This window comes from Accipiter gentilis, chromosome 25, assembly GCF_929443795.1.
Source record: "Accipiter gentilis chromosome 25, bAccGen1.1, whole genome shotgun sequence".
Lineage (NCBI taxonomy): Eukaryota > Metazoa > Chordata > Aves > Accipitriformes > Accipitridae > Astur > Astur gentilis.
Window position 1 is genome coordinate 3,461,455 of NC_064904.1, and position 26,917 is coordinate 3,488,371.

Here is a 26,917-nt window from a genome sequence, read left to right on the forward strand (position 1 = left end):
GGGGGAAGGAGAAATAGGAATGGAAAATGAATGTTAAAGGGAATGTAGGAAGAAAGGAAAGGGAAATTGTTATTTATTCCACCTTTTAAAAAAATGGCAAGGCCTATTATCAGGTAGAACACAGGTGCACAGTAGAAATTTAGATGCCATTTGTTAACATTGGTCTTCAAACATATTTTAGACCTCCCTCAATTTTTCCACTTCTGTATTGTAGCATTTGTATCTGAGTATTTGAGGCCTAAAAACTAATGAAAAAGGGAAAAACCACAAAATTGTAGCTCAGAGTGTACTTCGGGGAACTATGGGAAACTCCAGCATCCCACTTTAGTTTTTGACTCCCCAAGTCAGAGGCAAACACTGACAAGCAAGTGCAAGGCACTGCAGCTGCATGATGTCTCTAGAGCCACCAAACCTTTCCCTCTGGCACTTCCCAGGGACTTAGCCTGCTGTTCTCAGAAGCTAACACCTGTATGTACACAGATTACAAGGAACAGAAGAGCAACCAGTGATACTAATAAAAACAATTTCTCACTCTCCAAAACAACCAAACCAGATACTCACAAGCAGTCCAATCTTCCTGTTTCCTTTATCAATAGCGAAATCCGCTTCATTCAGAAACGACCATCTTCAGTTTCTATTCCAAGTAGCAAAGCAAGTGATAAGCAAACAGGTGAGTGGTAAATTTATCTGCCGCACCAGCCATTGCACCCCCTTGGGTCACAACCAGTCAAGGGATCCAGTTTCAAAGCCTGTAGCGGGTCGTGGGCCAGCGGAAGCTGAGCATGTCACAGGGATAAAGCATCGCTGAGAAGGGAAAGAAGAATCGGCAGTTATCACTGGCATGACAAATCATCAGTTGAGCTGTAGAGCACCCGTAGCTCATCACCTCAACCACCTTAAAGAAAACCTAGGAGGACTCCAGGGTGTCAGGCAGTCCACAAGTAGCAATAAGAAGAGTTAATTCCAGTGAAGGGAACCAAAATCAAGAATGCTGCGTCTACTGCGCACAGGACTTTCCGCTCTCTGTAGAAAGCCTCCAGAGCAGCTGGGCTCTCACTTCAGGCCTCCTAAAGGGACTGATCCTTTCAGCTCACCCACTAAGCTAATTCCAGCAGACAGCCAAGGGCAGGAGGTGTGCCTGACACCCAGGTGACAACACACGAAAGTGACATTTGCATTCATCTTGTAAATTGTGAGGCTGGCCCGCAAAAGGTGTGGGCTCCCAACCCAGTGCCAGGTTTGGGGCTGGAGGAATGCCGGAGGTACCCAACGCCCATCCCCACTGGGCAGAGGCACGGGCGGCTGCTGCGCCCTCACTGCTTTTGTAGATCACAGGCTTTGGCACACACGGCCTCCCCTGCAATCCTTCCAGCCCTACCGTATCGGGGGAATGAAATTAGACCTTGAGAAGGGCAAGTAAAGGCTACATAAATGGAGTAGGGAGGCATATGAAACTTGAGAGAGAGAGAAACTCGAACACAGCCTCAGCCTGGCAGGCCACAGAGCTATGCTGTCCCATTCTCACAGAGGACAGGCAGCGTGATCTGTAGCACGAGGTGCAAAGCTCTCTGCAGTTATCCCAAGAATTCAGCAAGACCATAGGACTCCCCTTACAGTATCTGCATGAGAGCTGCAGCATACCTTACATCTCACAGCAGCCAGAGCCTGATTCCAGAAGATGAGTAACAGAACTACGAGGTGACCCCCAGCTATTTGTTTCTCTCACTCATAAGCATGCTCACACGCCAAATACAAAGTGAAGCAACGTGTCAAAGGCCATCAGCTCTCCTGTCAACCTCAGAATTCCTTGCAGGACCTCAGAGGTATAGCCTCTCCCTCCAGAAATTCAGGTCAGAGGCATTTGGCACGCTGCTTTTTCCCCGATGTTTGACACAAGCAAGACCAGAGATCATGCAGATAGCGTAGGTTTGGGAGCTGGCTATGAGGCTTCCCAAATGCTGGGCACAACCATCTAAGATAACTGTGGATTGTAAGAGAAAGAAGAGCTCCTCGAGCGCTCATCTCGGTTCCCTTTTCCCCAAAAATAAGCTTACACAATGGGTCCTAGCCTTCCGCCTTGAGAGTCTTAAGCTTTACACAGGGGCTTTTAGCTCAAGTGTAGGTCTTTCAAAGGCCCTCACTGTAGCTTTCCATAGCATGTGTTCTCTCTATGGCTTTTCCTCAATATTTGAACTTCTTAGAGCCTCTGTTCAGTTCACTTCATGGTGCAATCGCATCTCCCCAAAGGGTTCTTGCACACATCTCTACAACCAGTGCCTTCTTGTCCATCCCTTTACCTGAAGAAGCAACTGGCAGGTGAGAGCACACCCCAGCCATAAAGCACCCATGATGCAGTCTCGGGCACGCTCCAGTAACAAAGCCATGGGGCAGGTGAGCAATGGTGCAGGCCAGCTCATGGCCAAAGTTAGCTTCACAGGTATCAGGACAATTCAGCCTGTAGTATTAGTGCAGTATTTCCAGTTTCTTTCAAGGGAGAATGTAAAGTAGCCTCAGTTCTGCTTATTTGTCATTATTTAAACACCAGCATTGTGCAGAGGGATAAGGCTGAACTTTTGTCCTGAAAACAGGCTCAAATGGAGCTTGATGCATAAATGCACCTGAAGTGCTAAACTCACCTTGGCAGCCCTCCTAACTAACAGCATGGCACTAAGGATGAATTCTGCTCTGACTGCAGGGTGTGCATACACTCAGCAATGCTCCTTATTTTAGGTAGATTTGTTTTTTTCGCAGAGCATCAAAGCTACTGCATCTAATATCAGTTGTTTGGATTCCTATCACTCTTCTGATGGAGGTGGCTGTGAAACAGGCTCCTTCTGCCCTTTAAAACCTAAAGGAACTTGGGAAGAGGACAAATCCTTCATCAACCATCTATGTTTGTTTCTGTTTTGGTGAACAATTGCACTTTCCTCCTCTTTCCTAATTACATTTAGATCCTGACTACTAACAAGATGCAGTGTTTCCCCTCTCCTTATGAAGGAGAAAACAGATGTCCTCATCTGGACAGGGCATCGCTACAGGAACCCATGCACTCTAGCAAGAGTCAGTACATCTACAGAATGTGGCAGGGATCATTTTCAGGTAAGGCTGAAAGAGCAATCCAGCAGGACAGAGGAAGAAAGAATCACCTACCAGCACCCTGGAAGGAACAAGTCCTTGAGCCCAGCGTCCCAGGGGCATATTTCACCATAACAAGCGCGATCAGCAGGCCAGCTGGCTCAGACTGGCTGAGCCACTGTGTTGCATGTGATTTTCTCCTTAATCCTTCTGGAGCTGCTGTCAGGAACCAAATCAAACCCCAAGTTTTGATAGACTTGATTCTTATCTATATACTTCTCTTTTTCAAGCAGAAGGCACCCCCAAAAGAAAATCTAATCAGATTTACTGTTTATCCTAGCTGGACCACCTCTGCAACATAGCTTTCAGGACCACAAGAATCAGGAAATAAATATAATGTCATATTTTTAATGGACCAGTGAAAGGATGGCTTAAACAGAAAAACTGAGGCAGTACAATTCCCTAAGATTTACAGTTTAAAATTAAATTGCTTCTCCTAATTCAGGGAGAAAAGTAAACATTTGGTGACTGGTGGAATTTAAAGCGAGGGAGACCTACAGCTCCTGGTCTTCTGGAAACAACACAAATTTTTTAAATACAGAGTGAGCACTTGCTATTTCTGGAGGCTTAGAGACAGTCACTTCAGAACAAACGAATTTATTTCTGTACTGCTATGGTTCAGGAAACTCAATAAACCCTGATAAATCTGCTAAAATAATATTTTCCACATTATCAAAGTAAAAACAAATTATCTTCTAATTTCCTGAAGTCTTTTGCTAAAGATTTTGTCAATGGAAAGACATTTTCAGCTTCCATCAGTCATGAATAGCACAGCATGCAGACAGAAATAAGATACACACATGCACACACAAAGTATGTAGTTCCTTCAAATCACTGATTATCAGTATTAGCCAGGCTTGACAGGGGCTTTCTTGATAGGTACTTAACACCAGTGAAAATTCTTCATTTGCCTCTGGATATCATAATTTGGGGTCTGTTCGTGGAAGGATTTGATGTCCTTCTAAATTTACGTAAGGCACATGACTGTCATTTTAGAAATGGCTAATAATAATAATAAGCTGAACCTCATCTGTAAGTCCTCCAAGTCTTTTCCAGTTGTTTTGTTCATTACAGCAGATATTTTAAAACCACAGAATAAGCAGGGCAGCACATAATACTAGCTTGGTATGTTGGGGATGGCAGATGTTTGGTTTAAACTTAGGTGCCTGAAAGATTGTCATGCAGATCAGTTTGGGAGATGTGGCGACTGATCAGAAATGGGACAGGATTTTTCTAATTTCTCTACCCCTTCTAGTTCCCACATCTGTGTTGTGCCATTTTGCAAGCTGAAAGCCCAAGAACGTGCGTGTGCCCTGAAGTCCTTGCTTCAGAAAAGCTCCCAAAGGATGCCATGAAGTCAAATGTTACGTGTCTTCAGCCCTGTGCACCTCTGGCAGACAAAGAAGTTTTGTAGTAAAATAGTCCCAGGCTCACCAATATCCTACTTATGCTTGGTTTTTCTTTGAATTAATGAGGGTAGTTTAAAGCAATTGTAATAACAACAGAACTAGCTTTTAAGGATCAGAACCACCATTTCCCTAAGCATTATGTTCCCCTGGAGCAACAGAACTGCCATCACCCAAACGCAAGTGCTGCTGGCAGAGGTTCAACTTGCCCTAGAGCCAGACTGAGCCAATGGGATATACAATGATACGAAATAACTTGCTTAGTTCAGAGTTGATGAGCATTCATCACCCAGTCCTCACTCAACTCCCAACTCTCCTGCAACACCATTCTGTCAGTACCTGCGTAAGTGACATTCCCATCATACTCACAAATTGTGATCATCCACAGATAGTTCTCGGGCTGCAGGAGGTAAACGGGCAACGTTTCCGTGGCACTGGGCAGCTTCTGTCTTCATGCAGAGTCCAGCCTTTCCGGGGATGCTCATAAAAATAGTGGAGAGAAAGAACACACATTTATATGCTATCATTGACCCTCCGGGGAAAAGGAATGGGTGTAAAAAAAAACCCCATCAGATCCTGAACAGAGCAACTGTCAGAGCATGTAAATCTTCCAGCTAGGTACCTAGCATTGCTGAGTTTCATGTAACCTTCATCTATCCACAGCCATTCCAGATTTAAACAACCCCAACAGCTGAATGAGAGCTACTTCAGTTCCGCTAGTCAAGGCACTAGGCAAGGAACCTCTCTCATCAGCTCCCTTGGCTTCTCTTGTACCAAGTCCTGGAGCTCTTGCCCAAGAAAGCGGCTGGCTGGCTGTGCCAAATCCAAGAATCAAGCTGCTTCCTTATCAGCCAGCTCTGGCCACCAGAAGGCTCTAAGGAGGATTTGACAGTGGCTGGAGAACAACAGCTACAGTTTAGAGCTATTTGAATTTAGGGAAAATTTAGGTTTCTGAAGAGACCTTTGCCTCAGGTCTAAAACTACCATAAATAGTAAGCCTGACAAGAACTGCTGCATGTTTTTACCATGTACTTAGGACCCTCAGAAGTCACAATTCCCTCTTCTGATTTTGAATCCATGTCAAATAAGAGAGCTTTGCCCACAGTGACCACCGCACAGGACGTTCCCCAGTTTTTGGGAACTGATCAGACAAGTACACAGATAGCTGGTATGTTACTGTCCTACCTTAAGCTGATTAATGCCATCAAATTGATCATACCTAGAAGACAAATTTTAGTTAAAAGCTTTGTCATTTCAGATACAGTTAGGTGGGCAGCACACGAGGCATTTAAGAAAAGGGAAATGCAATTGTCCAGTGTGAAATTGTGATGTCCAGCATGCGATTCATTTACCATGACGTTATGAAGTCTTGTGCTGCACCAGGTGTTACGCAGTATACAATCAACTGCTTCCTCTCTCACATGCTTTTGGAAAGTGTTTTTCAACTTTCAAAACCTTTTTATCCCTTCCTCCACTTAAAGGTTACAGGGAAATTGAATGCTCAATACTAAAAATAGTTTTAGAAAGTGCAAAACATTATAAACAATAATGTTAGGGCAGCAGCCACAAGACTTTCCTGCCACCGAGATGACAGCTATCACTATTTGACAGCAGAAGTTTTACATTCGTACCGAGATGCAGGACAGTACTTGCACCAGTTTAGAAGAGGGATAGCAGCTTTCTGTATAGAAGGTAAATTCCCAGCCTAGGACTAAACATGAAAACTAAGTTCTCTGATTTTTCTTTTAATAATAGGACAATAAAAACTCATAGTTGCTTCAAATATTTATTTCCATGGCAAAAATAGACTATAATATATTCATTTCACATATATTACATTCAGTAATATAAGCTTTTCTGTCTATGAAACACAATTTGTACATTGTTTTACAAACCAATTTCAGTTTTACAAGAATTAAAGCTGTTTTGATTATACAATTTTACAGTATTGGTGGCAAGACAGCAAAAATAGACATGTTAACCACTAACAGTACTAGAAAATAATATTTCATGCTTGCTACTGTTTAAACAAAGTTCCATTTAAATCCTTGGATACTGGCTCAAATGAAAATGGAAGAAAATGGAGCCAGATCCTGCATTCCTCTGACATTAAGGATTCAACTGCTGAAAGGACTTCAAACACCCATTTGCTTTAACTGAATGACGAGATTTCAGCAATGTGCAGGAGTGTACATACTTACCGATTTGCCAGGTCAAGCCTCTAAAATTTCCATCCAAATCCCCCCAGATCAGCCAAAAAGAGGGCAGATATGTTGGGTATTTCAAAGCAATTTAAGGAAGTATCTTTATAAAGAGCATATACACCTTGTCTGTCAGAATCATCCAGGATTAGCAAGGTGACAGACTGGAGGATTTTACATGGGGTTTCCCCATCAAGATTCCTACCATTCTAAAAATAATGGCATTTGCAGAGTCTTTAAAGTACTTTAAAAGTCTCCTAATTTTACCTAAATATTTCCAAATGGAAAAAACAGCATTTCAAGTTCCCTTTATAAAAGTTAGGCACCTTCTGAAACTGTGCTCATAAAATTAGTAATTTGGTAGCTTTGATTGCCGTATATCTGAACCAAAATAACGTTATGGTATCTACAGACTTGCTCTCTAACTGGCCACAGGCTGGATCCGTTGTAAACTCTATTCATTAGATTCTTTGCATTTGATTTCTCCCTTAGCTCCCCAATTAGAGCTGAAGAATAGACTTTTAAAAAACAAATACACTGGAGGTTATTCTTCACCACTGAACACAGCATCATGTGGAAAATAGCAAGGTATAGAACCAAAGGCCATTTAGCAACTGTTGTTTGAAATGCTCATTCAAGTTAACAAATCTTTTTTTTTTCAGCCCCTGTAGACCTTAAAGTAACATATATGATGCCAACAGAATGCACCAAGTTAGCTGGTCCCCAACAGGATCTTACTAAGAAATTTTTTTTTTTTTTAATTTTTTTTTTTTTTACAGACATGTTTGCAACAGCTTTTAGAAGTTTAAGATTTTTTCCCTTACCTTAGCACAGTATTATATTAATATCACTGTATTGCAAATGCTGCACTGCAACATAATTTCTAAGCACATGTTAAATTCCACATTTCCAGGGCCTGATTTTCAGCCCAGCCTTAACCTGGTGCAATTCACACCTACTGTAAACACCTGGCTGCATTCATAAAGTATTCAAATCATCTAACCTACAACTATTAGAAATTATCACTGCAAAATTGCATGTATGCCTCCTCCCCCTGCATTTTGCATGTGTAAAACCAGAGACCATAGTTTGAAAAATCTGACCCTCAATAAGTAAACAGAAACTAAGCTGACAGATTGCATTAAAAACATTTGGAAAGGAAGATAGGTAAAAATAAGAGAGCCTCTGAAAAAAATATTTGGAGTTTCAAAAATCACATCTTAAAAAGCCAGTAAAAATAACGCCTACGACTACATATTCACTTACCCTACCATGCCATGAAAAACATACCATATGAATCAAACCCTCCTAGCAGCTCTGCAGATACAAAATGTTCCAAATCCTCCTCCATATGCCTTCATCCATTCCTTAAATTCTCACACTCTATTTCCAACATTTGGTACTTTCAGAAGAGAATTTCTTCCAAACTATCTCTGCTACTTTTCCTTTGAATGCTGTAGCTTCATGTATGCACATCCCCGCTGCATTCTTTTGGTTAATTCTTGTAATCTGTATTTAAATTTAAAGCAGATATGTGAGTATTCATGCTTTAAGGGCTCAAGCTTTCACTGGCAATAAGCCCATTTTAATTCCTACAAGATCAGGAAGAACTGCAGGAATTTTGCCTCTTGCAGGACTGGACTCTGGCTTTGTAGGACTTTGCAGTATTGAAGAAAAAACCCAAACAAACTCTAAACTCTGAAGCACAGAGTTCTTACCAACTGAAGTCTTGTTTCTTATTAATTAATAATTTGAACTATTTTAATATAGTAATGGGTTCACTATTTTTAAGTCCAGTGTTTTAGTAACGGTACTGATATTAAAACTGAGGTCTCATTACAGAGATAGCTTGTGTGATAAACAACCCTGCAGTTCCCAAGTTTGGTCCAGAGGCCATTGAAATCTAGGAGCCACTAAACTTCAACAGCTGCTCCAACAAGAAAAATGTAGCAGCAGCCTCAGATAGTCTTACTTATTAAATTTAAGAAGCCATTTTTGGAGAAAATTCCTCCAAATGTCATCCACTTCAAAAGATACACAGAATTAATTACAAGAGGTGTCAAAAATACATTTCTCAAAATGCCGATTTTTTTTTCCATTTTAGTACACATTTTACTTTTGTTATTAGCTTATTTTACTTTTTTTCTAAATGTTGTTGATAACTTAGAGCAGCTTTTCATCCACAGAAATTTTAACTGCCTTGCTCACCTGCTTTGAACTAGATGTATTTCTAGATATAAACCATAGTACCCTACGCTTGTAGTTTTTACCATTCACTTCTGCAAAAGGTAATCACAATGAGAGCAATAATAAGGCATAAAACTTTTCCTGCTTTTCATGGGAGACAGCAGAAAAGAGCACGGCTGTGCACGCTGCAGAAAAGCTATGCACAACTCCCCTGTGTACCATGGAGCTTCTCCCTCACAGAACAGGGCGAGGAATTATTTGCAGCCTAAAGCTAAGCCTCCTAAGTCAGTGACAGCTTTGCAATGAACAGGGCTCTGACTTACGTTCTTAGAGAAGAGCTGCTAGCCCAAGACTACAAAGGTTCACTGGCCAAAAAATCTCTCATCAGACCAACCAAGAAAGAAACCAAACATGTAGAAGCCCTTACTACAATTTGTGGGTTCTTCTCCTGACTCTTCATAGAATTTGATCCTAAAAAGCATTTTCCACCTAGCCCACAAAAGACAGTCAAATCTGTCTCTTGACAGTATATAGCACCTTTATTTATCCCTGAGAGCTCTGACATCCCTAGAGGTCAGCATCATCTTTGCCATTTATTGCGAGAACGTCTTCATACAACTTCTCTTACTAAAAGACTCAGCTCAAATCTTGCATAATTATCTGGTTTCATCCCCATAAAAACAGAAGTACATTTGGCAAAAATGGACAGACTTATAGTGGAATTTTAAGCTTCTGACAAATACATCTACCTCCAACTCACACTGCAACTGGATTTGGACAGTGGATGTTATAATGTCCAACACTTCATGAAGCACTCAGCACAACTACATGTAAAAAAGCATCCCTTTTCAAGGCTCAGAAGAAAGTGCTAAAAACTGAATTTTCTTTTAAGTTAACTGAAAATCTAAACAATGGTTTTAAAATTAATTTTGTTACAAGAGGTTGTGAAGTTTATTTTCATTTGGTATCTTTAGAAGAGAAACTGCTCATTCTCAATGCTTGCTTGGAGCCATGTGCTTACATACAAAAGCAATCCTGCCATCTTCAGTAGAAAAACTCACATAAAGTCAAGTCTGTTAAGGTCAAGTCTACTCATGCAAAAAAAGACTGCTGATGGACAGAACTGAAAGCTGAAGTGGAGGAGGTAGCAATGTTATGCTAAATCAAAACTGTGACTACCAGATTAGAGAGCAACTGCCTCTAAAAGTGAATACAACTTCTTTCAGCAAAACAGAAAAGAAAGCCAAAAGACACACATTTTTCCTCACCCACCTCAGACGATCCCATAAGTTTTGGTTTAAATCACTTGTTTTAACTGCTCCTTTTAATGCCTCACAGCTGTTCTCTCCCAGTAACTGCTGAAGAGCTAAAAATTGTCGCTTGAAGTTGTGGTTGTTTATAATTTCACTGAAAGCTGCATGTATCAGGTTATGAAGATAACAGTCCAAAGTTTAGAAAAGGAAATGGGACAAGCTACATTTTAGAGCATACCTTCCCATTCAAAAATATTTCTGAAGATAGAAGTGAACTGTGGCCAAAAGTAGCAATGTTTTTAAAACACAGCATGATAGAAATAGCTTAGGTATGCTTTGTATTCTTTCAATACTTCTGTTAACACAGATATGTCAAATTGGTTTGTTTGCAAGACTTAAAGACTCGGTCTCTAGTTACTGGTTTCCCCTGGACTTCCAGTTTTACATTCGGCAGTTAATACTTCCTAGGCATTTTATAATTACAACAAGAACTGACCCCCCACCCTCCCATCTGAAACATTCAGTATTACTTTTACCGAGAGTAGAACAATTCAGACTGCCTGAAAGTAGACCAAATGCACTAGATTAATACAGTGTACTTTAAAGTAACACATTTTGTACAGAATGACATATTAGCACAATGTCATTTGGAGCGCGTGTTTTTCTTTGTGGAAGTAGCTCATCACAGAGGAAATTGAGGCAACCTATTTATTATTCTTAATTAATGTTTTGGGAGACAATTATTGTTTTGAAGAGGTTTTAATTATTCATAATAGTTTCCAAAACCCTTGCTACAGCTCAGAAAAATAACATAATTTAACCAGTGAAAAAAAATGACTTTCAGTCTCATTTCATTTTGCTAAGCAGGTATCAAGGGACATGGACACTTACACATACCTGAAGACTGGTCTACCATAGGGGTTTTTTTAAATTAAACCAGATAGCTACAAACTAATAGCTCACTTTTGAATAGGGATTTTCAACTCAGCATCTCAAAACACTTGAAAAGGCAGGTAAAACCACACTGTCCCCATTTGAAAACCACAGACAGAGGATTATTTAGGGATACCATCATTAGACCAGACCCATGGGACAAAATGGAAATTACCAAAGGTACAACTTATCTTCAGGTCCATGCCACAGCAGCTGACTCAGCCACGTACATAGCTATTAAAATATCCACATCTCCAGTGCTACCTCTAACAGCTCTTACATTCTGCAGGTGTTCTCAAACAGCTTCTGTGGATATTCTTCATTGCAATGCTGTACAGCATTAGCAAAATCTGTTCCGGTACTGACAAAATAATCTGGAGGATTCTACAGAAACTTCCAGTGCTTTAAAGGCTTTCTTGACTGGGAACATAAATATTTTTAATGGTCACCTTTGCACTGTGTAAACCAGCAATCACAGCTGCCACACCTCCTCCATTATGTTTCATACGATGATTTCCATTTCGCCACAATGCACCTTCTTACTCCAATTTTGGTTCTCTCACTTCATCAACTTAAAAGGGTCTTCCTAAAATAACAGGTTAGTAATCGTATATTACCATATGAAACAATGCATGATTATAGTTTCTATGTTTAACTACATAAATAACAGAGCAAAAAAAAGTGCTTAAAACATTTGCATCCACTTTGATTTCAGCCAGTAAAATCAAACTGTCCTCTAAATACATGAATAATACTGAATATGTACTTTCTCTCATCCATTTGTTTCCAATAACCTTGTCGATAATTAGAATATTTTCCTCCCCGCTTGTTGCAGGTAAACATGCCTCTGCTCAATTGGAAGTTATCAACAGTTAACATCATCTTCACTTGTCAGTTCTATTATACAGCACTACAACTAACTACCAATAGCTTCCTCTAGTACTTTCTGCATGGCATTTGAAAACTTAGTTCAAACATTGTCAGTCTTCTCCTCTGAAGATGTTACGCTGTTTAAAAAATTTTGGGTTGTGGCATTTGGTTTGTTGTTTTTTGTTTTTCTAATTAAAAAAATGCTGAATATAAAAATAACTGTCCATAAAGCAACAGCTTAAAAGATCTAAGAGCTGCTAATTTTGCTGAGTAAACCAGAGGAAACTGAAAGTTCATTTTAAAAAATACAGAAGTACTGTTCTAAATATAAAATTGAAAGCAGAATGAAACTGCATAAGACCTTGACATTCCCAAGGAGCAGGTTTCTCACCCCGTGTGATCTACAGATTTTAGCTTTCGCACAGTTAACAATTATGTTTTAAAACATAATGTTAGTAAAATTATGCTATGTACTTCCATTTCATAAGATACTTATTTTGCCTAGAGTAACACCACTGTAAAGAACATATGCAAGTACTACAGACCCATACAAGTAAAATCATTCCCCAAAATGACTGCAGCTGAACATGGGAAGAATTTAGTCCAGCGAAGATCCTGCTTTGCAGGGACTGTTACACTGACTTGCATTTAACAGTCACACACCAGCCCTAGAAGGTAACTGTGTAATTCATCATACAAAGAAGACACCAGTGAGAGCAGGTCTGCCTGGACAACTGTAATTTTCTTTCTGTAAACTCTTGCAGTGTCCCTTAGGAAGTGGCAGGGATTATATAAGTCTAGAACTTTTGAGAAACTGAATGAGAACTCCATAGACGAAAGTGTACTGCGAAAGAGTCTGCACCATCATCATTCTCTGCTGCCTCAACATATCCAGCACTCGTGGGATGTCCAGCATCTGGAGGAAGAGAACAAACCATTACAAGTGACTAGTGAGCAAGGATACTGGCCTGCACTTTCTCAGCAGGAGGTTCAGGGTGGTAGCAGTGATCCAGCTGCTCTAATTTCAGCTCTGACAATTCATTGCCCATGCCTGCAATATGGACTGCACTATACTACTGACCACACCTGCCTCCTCCTTTGTAAAATATGCATAAACTTGTTTATCTCATGGGGTATGGGTCTTCACAAATCTAATGGCTGCAGAAGTCTGTCACAGTGTTAGGACAGGGATGCACAGCAAAACAATCAGTTTGTTGACTCTCAGCTGGCATATTATATTATTAATAAACACTTTACAGCTGTTCACTTCTGGCTAAGAGCTGACAGGAGCAGATTTTATTCTATTAAACTACCGCTTTTTCCTCTGCTGAGACTGATAGCGCAAATACACTACACTTCGGAACAAAATATTTAATAACAAGCACAGAGACTGGCTACAAAGCGTGTTCTTGAATATTTTCCATTAAAACTAAGGCATGAAGTAGAAGTGGTAAAGTCAGAGTGAAATTGTGAAATATGCTTAGTAGCCTAGAGCAAACCTTATTTCACTTGGTGACTCAGTATCTTAGGGAGTCAAGAATCCAAATAAGCATTCTAGTACCCAGTATGTAAGTGGGCAACTCTAGAAGACTATTACTTTCTGCTGAATTGCCAAGAGCTCTTTCAACCACAGTTGTAAGGGCTCTTCCAAAGGCGACATCGTGGGAAAGCTCAGATGACCACCCATAAAATACTTATTAGGTAGGTTATTTACTCTTTCACTACCTAACATTATTTAAAAGACGAGAAAGAAAAAGAGATCACCTCATTGTGTTCCAAGCAAGCGATCATGATCTCTGACAGTATGACCACTCCTGTTCGTCCTACACCTGCACTGCAATGTACCAGTACAGGAGGATTACAGTTTTTCGGATCTGCAGTGCTGTTCGTGTGGCGTCGCACTGACTGTATCTCTTCCAAGTATGCTATTAAGTTCAACAAGATAAGAATAATAAACTTAGGAGATGAAGCCCCAAAAGCCATGCTATTATACTGTATGACCACCAGAAAAGCAGCAATTTAACAAATGACGTCTCACATAAAAATGATGTACCCTCTAAATCACAAGACATACCCCAACTAAAGCAATACAGGTCTATAAAGATCATCTGACTTCTGTAAGGCTTTCCTTGCCTTGTTCCCTCATTGCCCACCAAAGGCAGCTTGTGGTGACCTTGCTGCTGCTGGAGGCTACTCAAACGTGTAGTATGTGATGCAATTATGTTTTTATCTATATGAACTTTAGTAAATTATATATATTTGGCTTTAGACATCAACAGTTACTTTAACAAACCGGCAGGTATATTTCTGCCAAAAATATAATTCAGTATCTCTTGCTGGTGTGAAGAAACCTTTTACAGCAGAATGCTTGGTATACTTATCAAAAGCTAATTCACGTACAGCAGTAATTTTAGGAGGTATTGAAAAAAACAAAACCCAAACAAACCAAAACCAAAACAAAGCTATTAAATACAACTTACAAAGAAATCCCTTTAAATCCTCTGGACACCCATGCTCTGGCCAGTCAGTATACTGCAGATGCCAAACTGTTCTTTCCTGTCCTGTGAGAAGGTGTTTTATCTTCAAACCCGTAGTTGCATAGCAGCCTGAGTCAGTACGGAATCGTGTGGTAATCTTAAATCTTCCGTATGTTACAGTGTTGTGTCTTGAACCCAGACGTGGCCAGTATCTGAAGCTTTTTTCTCGACCACTTTCCTTAAAAGTAAAACATTTGCTTAACAAGAAACATAAGAACACTCATACAACTAATGCTCCTGTAACAACTGTATCTCACCTCTACTAAGTACTACTACAGTGTTACGGTTTCTCACCGAGTAAACGAACTTTCCAGCAGAAAGAGTTTGCAAATTTTCATCTTTTTGCCAAGGAAAGCAAGACAAAATGGCAAAGGCATCACTAGAAATTTATCTTAGATTGGTCTTGTTGGAGCAAAGATCCCCTTCCTCTAACAGATCGTAATAAAATCATTGCAGAATTTCTGGGAGGAACCTGACTCAGTTTATACTCACTTCCTCTGCAGTGACCATAGCTATGATGGCAATCCCTTGTTCCCAGATCATCTGCCAGAAATCCTGACATGTATTCTGCAAAGGACCCTGTGTAGCAATGTAATCCCACTCAATGCCACCAACAGAGATCTGTAAAAAGAAAAACATTAGATCAGTAATTATCGAAAACTCCCCTTCCCCTTAAGTCAGCCATTTGAAGATGCACAAACTGAAAAAAAGACAGCAACACTGCAGAAGTAGGACCCCATTGTGAGTTACATCTGTCTCCCATTTTTTAGCCACATCTTGTCACATCAGATGCAGAAGAGACACAAATGTTTAAAATTGTATATGCACATAAATAAATAAATGTATTTTACATCAGAAGCATAATGTAAAAGTGAGTAAATAAAACTGTATTTCTCTTTTGTGAATTTAAGGCATTCTAACCAATTTGGTTTTAGAGAAGCTTTCATACCCTGGTGCTGTAAATGCTATTATATGCACTAAAAAGTCAGAATCAGCTGATGTTTCCTCAAAAAACTATTACCTTGTTTGAGAAGGATCAGAAGAGTTACTCAAAATTTGTGAATGAGCTGAAGTATAGAAACTATGGCACCATGACAGTGTACAAACATTTATTAAAAAAAGACTGCAACACAACTAGAACTGCTGCTTTGTGGATCTCAACTCATTTTAGAGAAAGCATGAAGCCAATTGTAGGTGTACTTCAAGTAGATAAGTGCACTGAAAATGAACAAACTGCTTTAAAGATTCTTGAGGTCACCCTGCAATTTCTTCACTTTTTTTAAACAGAGTTTAAAGAGCTAAGGCTGGGAAAGGGGGCAACTGAAGATTATGAAAGAGCAGATTTTCCCCTGGCTTCATCTGTTCCTCTAACCATCCAAAAAAGCTTAAGCTGGAAGCTAGTTTACTGCCTGTTGCAGATCTAGTCTGAGAGTACAGAAGAATAATGAGGATTGTCACTGCAGTTCAAAAATATCATGATCATTGCAAAGGATCCCAGTTTGTTATAAAGCTATCTGCCTTAACTCTGGTAGGAACAGACATGCCTTCTGTTAGCACCAATCCACAGAGACACAAGACAGAGAGAGAAAGGAGACAGTGGATCAATACAGAAGTGAAATGCAAAAGACCTCTCCAATAATTAACCCTCCATTATTCTAGGTAATGAGGAAAACCAGGTTCCTCCTTTCCCCAAAGAAACCTCTGCAGAAGGGAGAGAGATGGAGGGATTCTCACTCATCTGATCAAACCAAAATTGATAGCTAAATCCATTTTTAGTTACCACATGAACTGGAAAAAATTTATTCAACAGTATTTCTCTCACCTTGATATGAGATGCATTGATGTAACCCGTGTTATTTTCTTTGGTTGGGACTAGCTCTACTCTGGTATCATCATAAGGAAGGACGTCCTGGAATCGGTTTCTTTCAGCATTTTCAGGAAGCCGAGCTATGGAGCACTCACCATCTATAAGTCTTTTTTTCTGAATGCGCTCATATTCAGTAAACACCATCCCCTGCTCTAACCGTTGTTCCAGAACTTTACACTGAAAGACAGAACACAGATAACCATACAAAGTCAGGTTCTAAGGCGAGTCTATTTTAAGAGAATTCATGAAGGATAAAATGTATGTATTTTCCTCTCCTACATACTTTTCCAATGCTTTTCCAGCTATTAATGTTTTCACAAACATACCAGAATAAATAAGAAGCAACCCTAACCAGCAGAAATTTTGTTCAAGTGAAAACTAAGAAGCCTGTTATACTTCATTAGGTCAAAAAAGACTGTGGATACCACTGGTGAAAGAAAAATGACTTCATAGTTTCTATAAAGACAACACAGTGGGCAAAGAAATATTTGGCCAAACCAGATAGCTATACTATATTACAAACCACCTCAAATACCTTTGAACAAGAAATACTCATTAATCATCCTGCTCAATATAGCATGTTAGATTACATAATTTGAAATGGTCTCCTTCAACCCTGTAATCAAAAAAAAATTTATTTGGATGGAGAAAAACCTCTAAAAATGTAAAAAACCCCACATGCCTCAGTCAATGAGCTAATACTTCACTACCAATATTCCACGTTTTCTTAGGCTGAAGATACTTAACGTTGCATACAACTGCAAAGCCTTCTTAAAACCTCTTGCTGCAGCTGAGGTATAAACCCAGTATTTTTTCTACTAGTATAATTCAATCTGTTTTATTTAATAAGCTGCTCACCCCCCTCACCCTCCCGATTTATTCTTTTGAAACCAAGTTCTTTCTAAATCATAAGACACTTCTGGAATTTCAGCATCTCTTTGCCAACAATAATTAGAAGTATAACATGTAAGATTTCAGCCAGAAAATTTCATCTATGTCACATGTCCCCAGCCTCTCACAGCAACTGCTCCACAGTATCAGATCAGAAAAGTGGCTTGTATCAAATAACCGTAATGCCAAATGTTGCAGGGCAAGGTGCAAAACCTCAACCATACACAATTTGCACATCAAAACAACTGTCCAAACTCCTTTATTATGTTTAGGCTAAATTCCCTCATTTAAACTGATAACAACATGAAGCTAGCAACAAAACAGGCACTGAATCAACTTTAAAGTCATCTTCTAAAATACCTGCACTCTGGACTTCCTTTCATGCCACATGCCTGCTTTGCATTGCCTCTTCCCAACTGTTTTAGGAATTACCCACATTTCATGATATCTATCCTGCCTCTACACGACTGCCTGAAGAAAAAGCGTAGTGACATGTCCTTTTCATAACTTGACTTTATGGATTCTTCTTTTACCTCAACACTTCAGGCAACACTAGCTGAATAACAGTATGTCTGAATTCAATAAAGGTCAACCCAGGAAGAGATGATCACTATAAGTAAGAGGAAATAACCAACACAGGTACTAAATGTAGAACTGTATCTCAATAACACAACGTTAATTTTTGTCCCTTAGCATCTATAAGGAGTGTATATATAGTTCAGAAAGAACTTCAACTATGTTGAAATGAACAGTCAAATCTCCCTCCTATCGATCTCACTCCAAGCCTTCAAACTCCAAGACTGAACTTCTACTGTGTAACTTGCAATTAATTTTCTTGGCCTATTCCTTAAAACTGCAGCTGATGAGAGCAGGACTGTTCCTCCAGGTTCTAATCCCTGCTTAGTGACTGTCAACAAATTGAGCTAAAGGGGGTCTGCAGCTGAGGATGCCTAACCATGCTCAGAACTGGATTCTACAGAGACCACTGGTCACAGAACGTACAGTAACCACTGCAGACCCTGGTGTATCTAGTTGCTCCCTGGTCAGATGTTTGATGAAATCACTGTTTTACATAGCCCTTAACAGGCTGGATATTGACTGTATTTCACTTTCCTGTACCTATTTAATGATATACAAGGCAGGCTGAAGTGTATTTACTGACATTGTTTACCCTGACACAAGCGATCGAGTCTTATATTTCTCCAAGAATGATCCTCAAATTCTAGAGCCTGATATTCTCTCAGTGATCTGAGATACTTTACTGAATTTAAAATTTCTGCAGATCGCACAAGTTCCATCTGTATCTTCAGGGATCATCCTGAGAAAAACAGATAAATACAACCTGCACAAGTTGTACCCTGGGAATGCAATTTAACTACAAAATTTATTGTTAAATTTGTATGAATTACTAATAATTACAACTAAGTTCAATCTCACGCTCAGAATTTTAATTTTCATACTTTTTCAGTCTGGAAAACCCCCAAATTAAGAGAGAAAACAGAAAGACATGGCACAAAAATGTATCAGTAGACACTAGTTAGTTTGCTTCCTATATGGTCAAAGGGTAAACTATAATCTGAATCACTGTCATCTTAAATCTTGAAGAAAAATCTGAGTTACACCCAATACTTCTAGCAACAATTTATCAATCAGAAGTCTCATTCTTCATTTTTTCCTATTCTGAGTATTTGAGTTGCTTTGAATCTGAAGCATTTTAAAGTCAACACAAAGCACCATTCATATGCATTTCATTTTGAAAAATCACTAGTGTAAAAAAGAAATCAAGCATTAAAAACCTTCAACATACCCGTTCATCATTTGTTGCTCTTGTCGATTCTTCCTTTCCCTCATCTGGCAGAGGAATTCTAGTCAAAGCTAGTCCATTTAGGGCAGCTAACTTTAGAGGCCCTATTTTTTTTGCATCATTTTTATTCTTTTTCATACCCTACAAAAGAAAAGCTAAAACTTGTAAATATTCTTAAATATCTGATGAAGTTATAAAGCAGAAACCAGATGAGTTCAATTTAGCAAAGGATACTTCTTTGACCCCTTCTGCAAACAGCTCTGACCTTTTTTTTTTTTTTTTTTTTGATAAACACTGCAGTGAGAGATTAGGGTGGTGGGACTACATTCCTCCAAGGACACAATACAAGTCTGTCTTCATTCCAGACAGGTTAATGAAACTGAATGAGAATGACAAATACTGTTCCCTACAAAGCTCACAACTGAGGGTGTGAGGTGACAACTCTGGATAATTAACATTCTTGGACAGAACTGGAAACACTTTCCAACACCAAAAACACACAAAAATGATTCCTTACTAGACTATTCAGTTTGCAGGCACTTTTCTTCCCTAGAAGTGAGCATAACAACGAGCATACAAAACATGAACACAGAACTGCAGACAGATCTGAGCCCTGAACCAGACCAAGAATCATTGATTATTTGAGAAAAATACCAAAGGAGGATTTTTATGAAAGAATAAATTCAAATCATTCTTTTAAAAAGTGTAAGAGAAAACTTCATCTGCAGTTGCTAAGTTTGGTTGTTAACAAAAATACACTGAAAATGTAAGGGTATATGCTGCTTGAATGATAATCGATGCTTTCAAAAGCTAAATGGTAGTAAGGAATGGGATGAGACCACATTTAAAAGTGAAGAAATGAACACAAACACAATAGTAAGAGTTCATTGAAAAGCAAAAGGTGCAAACATTGGTAGGGGCCACCTTTGCTACCAGGACATTCATCTCAATATTGAATACAAAAAGGTAATATTCTCTATTACGCAATGGCACTCTTAAATGTTACTGAACTAGAAAGTATTTTACTGATCACTTCCAGTGAAAAAGTTTTAATATCAATTTAATTTCAAAGGTTGACTTGAACATTTACATAGCTATCAGAAGGAAAAGGCAGAGTAGGATTTTGGTAGACACATCAACATCTGAAAGTGTATCTTTTGGAGAACAAAATATTAAGTGACTATCTAAATGTGAACACAAGGAGGAAGGTACCACCTTTTCTTCCTACATCCACGTAACAAACAGGAGGAAGGAGATTCAGAAAAGCATACACAATTATAAAATTAATTGAAGGTGATGAACGTTCATTTAATTGTGTTCAGCTCCATGTATAGCAAGACTGACAGACAAAAGATTGCGAGAGCAGTAACTGTTTAAATACATAGCTTTTGCATAGGTTAGCTTTTGCAGCATCAGCTGTAACAGTTACTACAGCAGTAGGATATGGTAGTTCCAATGCAGTCCAATTTGTGCAGAAAACTATATGACACCAATTCACGCAAGCAAAGTTAACAACAATCAATTTTAAAAGGCAAAATAATAATAAAAATGGTCTTTCTCCATTAGCACCTGAAATATGCCAAAGACTACATAAAACTGAACAAAAGCTGAAAACAAAATGAGTGGTAAGGACTGCCAGTGAAATTGTACAGTCCCCCACACACCTTGATGTTTCTATGAGGTGGGAATTACAGGGAAGGTGAAACCTGCAGTTGTTCACTATTTATGGCTTCATAAGATTGGAGTAAGAGAAAGAGACATGGCAAGCAACAAATAACTTTAGTGGGACAAAAACAGCCTGAAGAAAAGGCAAAAGTGAAAAGATATGAAAAGGGGAAGGGATGGAGGAGAGAAGAGAATGCAAGGGAAACATTTATTGCCTAATGTGTCAGGTCCCTCTCATAGGTCAGAAGAAGAAAGCAAACAAATAAAAAAAAATAAACAATCTGCTACATCCAATTTTTCAGTGAGAAGAAGATTAGAAAGCTGGTAGTGGAATGGAAACAGTTGTTTCTGTTCCAGATACGGACAGGTAGGGCAGAATTTGGGATATAGAACTGACTTTAAATTAGCTCATTCTACAGTTGCTAGCCAGGTTAGGTATATCAGATGGAGGCTGCACAGCTGGATTTGTGTGGGAGGACTATACAAACAGAACTCAGACATGGCAAAGGGATAAAAGATAGCTAAGCAAAGTTAATCAGGGAAAACCAGAAAAATAAAGGTCAACCTTAAGTTAGCTTTTAATTCACATGTTTTAAAAGCATCTCAGGTTGATTAAAAAAAACCCCCAAACCTCATACAAAAGCCCCACACAACTCCTGCTACAAAACAACCCAAAACAAGAATAGTATCCACTTACACCTAGTGGGGGAAGGCCTTCCACAACATTCTTCTTCCCAGACAAAAGATCAGACACAGGTCTCTTCTTTACTGAATCTTTCCTTACTCTGTATCTCCCTGATGTTGTAAGATCAGATTCTGACATAGACGGAGTAAGCAGTCCTTCCCCTCTTCTCTGGACCTGGCTTTCTACTAGTAAATGAACAGGGGTCATATCTTTCATTCTCTTTTCTGTCTCTGTAATATGTAATTTAGGTTCAAGAATATGCAAAGGGCCAGCAGATGAAGCAACAGAGCTGTAAGGGTAGTTCAGTACTGAATCATGAGAATAACCACCCATAACAGATGAAAGTTGCGTTTGATCTTCAGGGAGAGGAGAAAGACTTGTAATAGCCTTGTTTTCTTCTTCAAATTCTTCTTCTTCCTCACTGCTGTGAATCAGCATAGTGGCATCTGAAAGGGTTTTCTTATGATCACAGTTCACACTTTCTTCTTGCTCACCTTCTTTTTGCTTTGTTCTCTCCATCAGAATGTTGGGCTGTGACCCTTCTGAGATAACTCTTGGAAGAGCCACATCTGCTGCAGAAGCTGACATGGTCCTCTCTTTAATTCTTATTCCTTCAAAGCTGGGAGTTAAGCCTGCTATTTCAATACTGTTCCTCTTCTGCAGCTGAGCATGGCGAGCCGATGTTAGAGGTTCACTGACCTCCTGAAGAGAATGTGCCACAGGCAGGCTGTCCTCCTGAAACGTCTGGACAGAATGGTGCACTCGCCTTGTGATAAGATCCGGATTGCTGCTGCTAATGTAGATGTGTCGTGAAAGGTCTGGCGTACTATTTGCAGGTCTTGGGTACGGGTATGGGGGAGGTGGTCGATAGACTTGGGTCTTCATTATATTTGGTGCTGGATAGTCCTGAGCCTGGAGCTGCACATTTGTCAACTCAGGCACACTGACTGCTCCAACAACTGGGCGCTTTTCAGCAGGATAGGGGTAGGGGGATTGGCTATGAAAACTGTAGTTCAGATTAAATGGATAATGGTTAGATTGTGGGGAAGCGAAGTGAGCATGTTCTCGTATTTCGGGTTGACTGTAAACTAACGCATCAGGCCTGCTGTAAGCATATGAATTGCTGATGTTAAGATTTCTCATTGAATGACTCTGCCTATCTGTGTGCACCATTCCCCTGTTGAGCTGTCTCATCACAGTTTCATAGTCTGGCGTGGGACGATAAGAAGGTGGTATTAGTGCACTATGTCTATGTGACGGGACATAATCAGTTCTGAGGACATCGCTTCCAGTAATGCTTGGGTTAGAGGACATGGGGGACGGCTGCAAGTAATGTTGTGGATTGTTCAAGGAGTTTGTGCTATGTGCACTATAGACACTACCATTGCGGATCCGACCACTGTAGTCATGAGGGGCTCTATCCAAGCTAGTCTGAGAGTGACAGTAGTATCCATTCTGATTGCTCACAAAGAGGTTATCTGAAAGGAAAGTTTAAGAACAATCTTTATGTCCAAGACATCAAACAAAGATATCCTCTCTTAAGACGTATCTAACCAATGTCTGAGATTTTCAAAATCTCACTTATTCTTAGCTATGTATTGAAATGGGAAATAAAAAAACCACCAACCCCACAACCCCAACTTTGTTGTTGTTGATACCTAAGGTATTTGTACCAGAATAACCTATTATGTTCATTTAATTATGCAAATTACTATCGGAAAACATTGTCTCTGTTTAAAAATGGCTTTCTTCTGTTTATGGTAGCTTTGCTAAGTTTCAGTCCAAGTTAAACAAAATCCATATAAATCTTAAACCACACTAACTGAAAGAAAGAAAGTCTACACCAAGGTTTGCACTAATCTAATGAGATCAGTTTAAACAGCAAGAAAAAAAAAACGTGCAAACAAAAAAAAGGCACCAAAAACCTAAAAGCACCCCCACAACGACCAAACAAAAAACCCCCTCACTCTTCTTCTCCTCCCCCACCCCCAGCTGTAAATAGATATAGTACCACAAAAAATCAAATTATCTTTTCTTCAGAAATCTTGGAGACAGTCTAAACCACCACCATATATTGTCTGCATATTAATGTATAACCACTCTTATGGGTAAAGAAAATGATCTAACAGTTTATACATCCAATATATATTTAATAATTTAACCATTACTTCATTGGATGTACCATTTGCCAAGCTCCAGAAGAGAACAGTTCAGTCACTGCTTTAGATGCCTTTCATGATTTCACTCTCCAAGTTCACCAAAATAATCGCCATACTTATGTTAATGAATTTGCTAATAATCAGAAATTCTTTTGTTTGTGAAAAAAATTGTTCAAAGAGGATGTGTGCAGTAGCAAGTATCCAGCAATAATTGCAACACTATATTAGAAAGAATTCAGTTACATTCTGAGTTTATATACCTGTACCTTCATGAATACTTGTGTAACTCTATTTAATAGAAAACGTGCTTATTCCCTTACTAGTGAGTTGTCACAGTATTTTTTTTACTCAGAAAACATGTAGGACTGGAAGGTCCCTATCAAAACTGAGGCAACTTCACAAAAGATTAGATTAAGCCCTTCAGGGAAGCAACTTTGTTAATTAAAGACACAATGTGTAACAATCAAAAAAAAAGGAAAGAAAGCAGCCATGACTCCACTGTAAACCGCTTAAATTAGGAGTGTACATTCCTTGAGAATTGTAATTAGGGTTTGCTTGGGTTTTTTTTTCCTTTCCTTTTTTCAATCAAATGTATACCAATTCTGTAACTTGCAGAATTCCTAAGCCTTTGAATTCTCCACCACTTTGTAGTCTAGCAAACTCTCAGAGAAACTGCTCTCTTTTTGCATAGTGGGTTTAATAATTTTTTTTTAATTGTCTGAATTGTCTTGGGGCTCAGTTACTCTTCACGGCTATTAAGATCAATATTGACAAGGATCTCACAATGCCATAAGGGACCACAGTCTATACTTGCTGTATATGCTATCATAACTAATTTTGCTCATATCCCATAGGAGCAGCTGAGGGAAGTGGTGGTGTTTAGCCTGGAGAAGAGGAGGCTGAGGGGAGACCTTATCGCTCTCTACAACTACCTGAAAGGAGGGTGTAGTGAGGGGGGTGTTGGTCTCTTCTCCCAAGTAACAAGTGATAGGACAAGAGGAAATGGCCTCAAGCTGCGCCAGGGGAAGTTTGGATATTAGGAAAAATTTCTTTACTGAAAGGGTTGTCAGGTGTTGGAACAGGCTGCCCAGGGTAAGTGGCGAAGTCACCATCCCTGGAGATGTTCAGAAGACGTGGTACTTAGGGACATGGTTTAGTGGTGGACTTGGCAGTGCTAGGTTAACAGTGGGACTTGATGATCTTAAAGGTCTTTTCCAACCTGACCAATTCTATGATTAGACTTCACATTAGCCTATATGCCTAGAGTAGCAGCAAGCACTTCAATGAGCGTTGTAGTACAAACTTATCCCATGTTGACCCTATGAATTTATTCAGGTGTAGCTAAAGTAGCTATAAGTGCAAATTATAGCTTTTACCTTCTTAAATTGTTTAGTCTGGCCTTGGATTTAATGAACTTACCTTGGGAGGACGCATATGGTTCCGTATAATGACCATTGTAATGCAGCTGAGGTGGTGGAGGCATCATATAAGGCTGAGGCTTGGGCTGAGAAATCAAGCATCTTATTGTTAGTTAAAAATTTGTGATTTATTTTTAAAATAAGTCTTGAAGGTTTTTTTAAATATAATGTAAGATATTATATATATAATATATAATGTATAATACACGCACACACATACACAAAGCCTTAGTCTTAAACCATTTCTCTAAATCTGCAATGTAAGTTTCTCCTGTGAGGTCATACAAGAAATAGTAAAAAAAAAAAAAAAAAAAAAAAAAAAAAAAGACCAAAAATAAACCAAAACCACACACCACCAACCTAAGACCATATCTTGCCATCTGACATCTAGGAGAATCTCCTAGACAAGACTCCTAGAGACAGAGCAATCAAACTAAAAATAGAAGTGTTTAAAATATTTTTCATTGTAATTATTCTAATTACATTATTCAGGTATTTACATAGCAGCTTTTTCTACAAGTCAGAAACAGTTCCTCACATACTAGGCTCATCTTTTTCACTGCTCATTTTATTTCACTGAAGGAAACTAATACCTGATTCAAAATCAATTGAAATCCATAAAAATGCAAACACAAAACTATTTGCTCTCCTTACCATGGACATCCTGGATGAAGACCGCCTTCTAACAGGATTCACTGTAACAGGCTGAGTTTGTCTACAGAAGAAATTTTATGGTGAGACCATAACAACACCAAGACCTATTCCAAACCCTCGAAAGTGCTCCCAAGTTCAGTTAAAAATCACTCTACATTTCTTGGAGCCCGGCTCTGTGTTAAATAGTCCTCCCCAACAGTCTCAAAAGGAAACAGTTCTGTGCATAAACCACCACTGCAGACAGTATGAGCAGAATCACAAAACCAGGATCAAAATACCTCAGTTATTTCTTTGCCTCTTTTCTATGAAGCACAAAAAGGAGATGCCCCTGAAGCACTGCAGCAGGGCAGAAAAAGCAGCAGAGTAACTGGGGACTGCTTCCAAATTTGAACCCCATATAAAATCTCATACTCTAAGTTAGCTGTTCTACAAGACCAGACACAAAATTGTTTACAGAATATAATGTTACAGATATTATAGGAAGTGGAAAGCACGACCATACTGCATGAGCATTTGTAAGTTCTAACATTCAAGCTAATGGTAATAAATTTTCAGAATTTGTTGGATTGCCTCCAGGGTGTATGGTTCAGAAACCTTAAGCTCCTTTTCCCCCACCTTACACTGCACCTGTACTCTGCATCTTGCAGCAAGACAGAAGTCAAAAGACAGCAGAATAATACAAATGCAGTAACTGCCAGATTTCATAAAGATGATTTTTCAGCTCACCCTTTGGGAAGTGAAGGTCGAGAAAGGATTGGAAAGCGTGGAAGGGAAAGAATGAGGGAAGATTTCTGAGAGCCCTCCTCAGGTGGAGAGTCCAGGGAGTCTCTAAAGACAAGGTATGTACAGATAAAGAAAAAAAAACCCTGAACTTAATACAGGCATGCATAAGACAGTTTTCAGCAGCAGGACCAGATGACAGGGAATCTTAGAGTAGAGACGATAAGAAAAGGTTTTTTTAAGGACTTCACCGATTAGTAAAACCACGTTGTGGTGAAAGGGTTGAAATAAGTAATCCTAGAGACTGACATTCAATACAGAACTGTAGAACTGGAATTATTCAGATAGCAATGCACAAGCCCCACAAATGCACTACCTCTACGACCACTCCTTATCCCTCTCAGAAGGCAGCCAGGTTTACAAGCTTGGAGGTATGAGGTCTACTCTATTCCAAATCCATCTTACTCTTCTAAAATAAATTAGGATTAAACACACTAGCAAGTCATCTGTGGTACAAAAATATTCCATTATC

The 26,917-nt window shown here is 39.2% G+C and overlaps 1 protein-coding gene across 5 annotated transcripts in view; it reads right to left on the bottom strand.

Moving 5' to 3' along the window:
• Positions 1-6,314: 6,314 nt before the first annotated feature.
• Positions 6,315-26,917, bottom strand: part of PTPN21 (protein tyrosine phosphatase non-receptor type 21) — a 48,319-nt gene continuing 27,716 nt past the window's right edge. For 4 of the 5 annotated variants that reach the window (XM_049828518.1, XM_049828520.1, XM_049828517.1 and 1 more), the window contains 10 exons: positions 26,392-26,493; positions 25,666-25,726; positions 25,013-25,097; positions 21,447-22,912; positions 19,088-19,225; positions 16,345-16,566; positions 15,015-15,143; positions 14,466-14,700; positions 13,750-13,910; positions 6,315-12,901 (listed from right to left, as the gene is read on the bottom strand). In XM_049828518.1, the coding sequence (XP_049684475.1) occupies positions 12,773-12,901; positions 13,750-13,910; positions 14,466-14,700; positions 15,015-15,143; positions 16,345-16,566; positions 19,088-19,225; positions 21,447-22,912; positions 25,013-25,097; positions 25,666-25,726; positions 26,392-26,493 (2,728 nt within the window). In that variant the 3' untranslated portion in view covers positions 6,315-12,772. The remainder of the gene's footprint in view (positions 12,902-13,749; positions 13,911-14,465; positions 14,701-15,014; positions 15,144-16,344; positions 16,567-19,087; positions 19,226-21,446; positions 22,913-25,012; positions 25,098-25,665; positions 25,727-26,391; positions 26,494-26,917) is intronic. The other variant, XM_049828521.1, reaches the window with a different exon arrangement.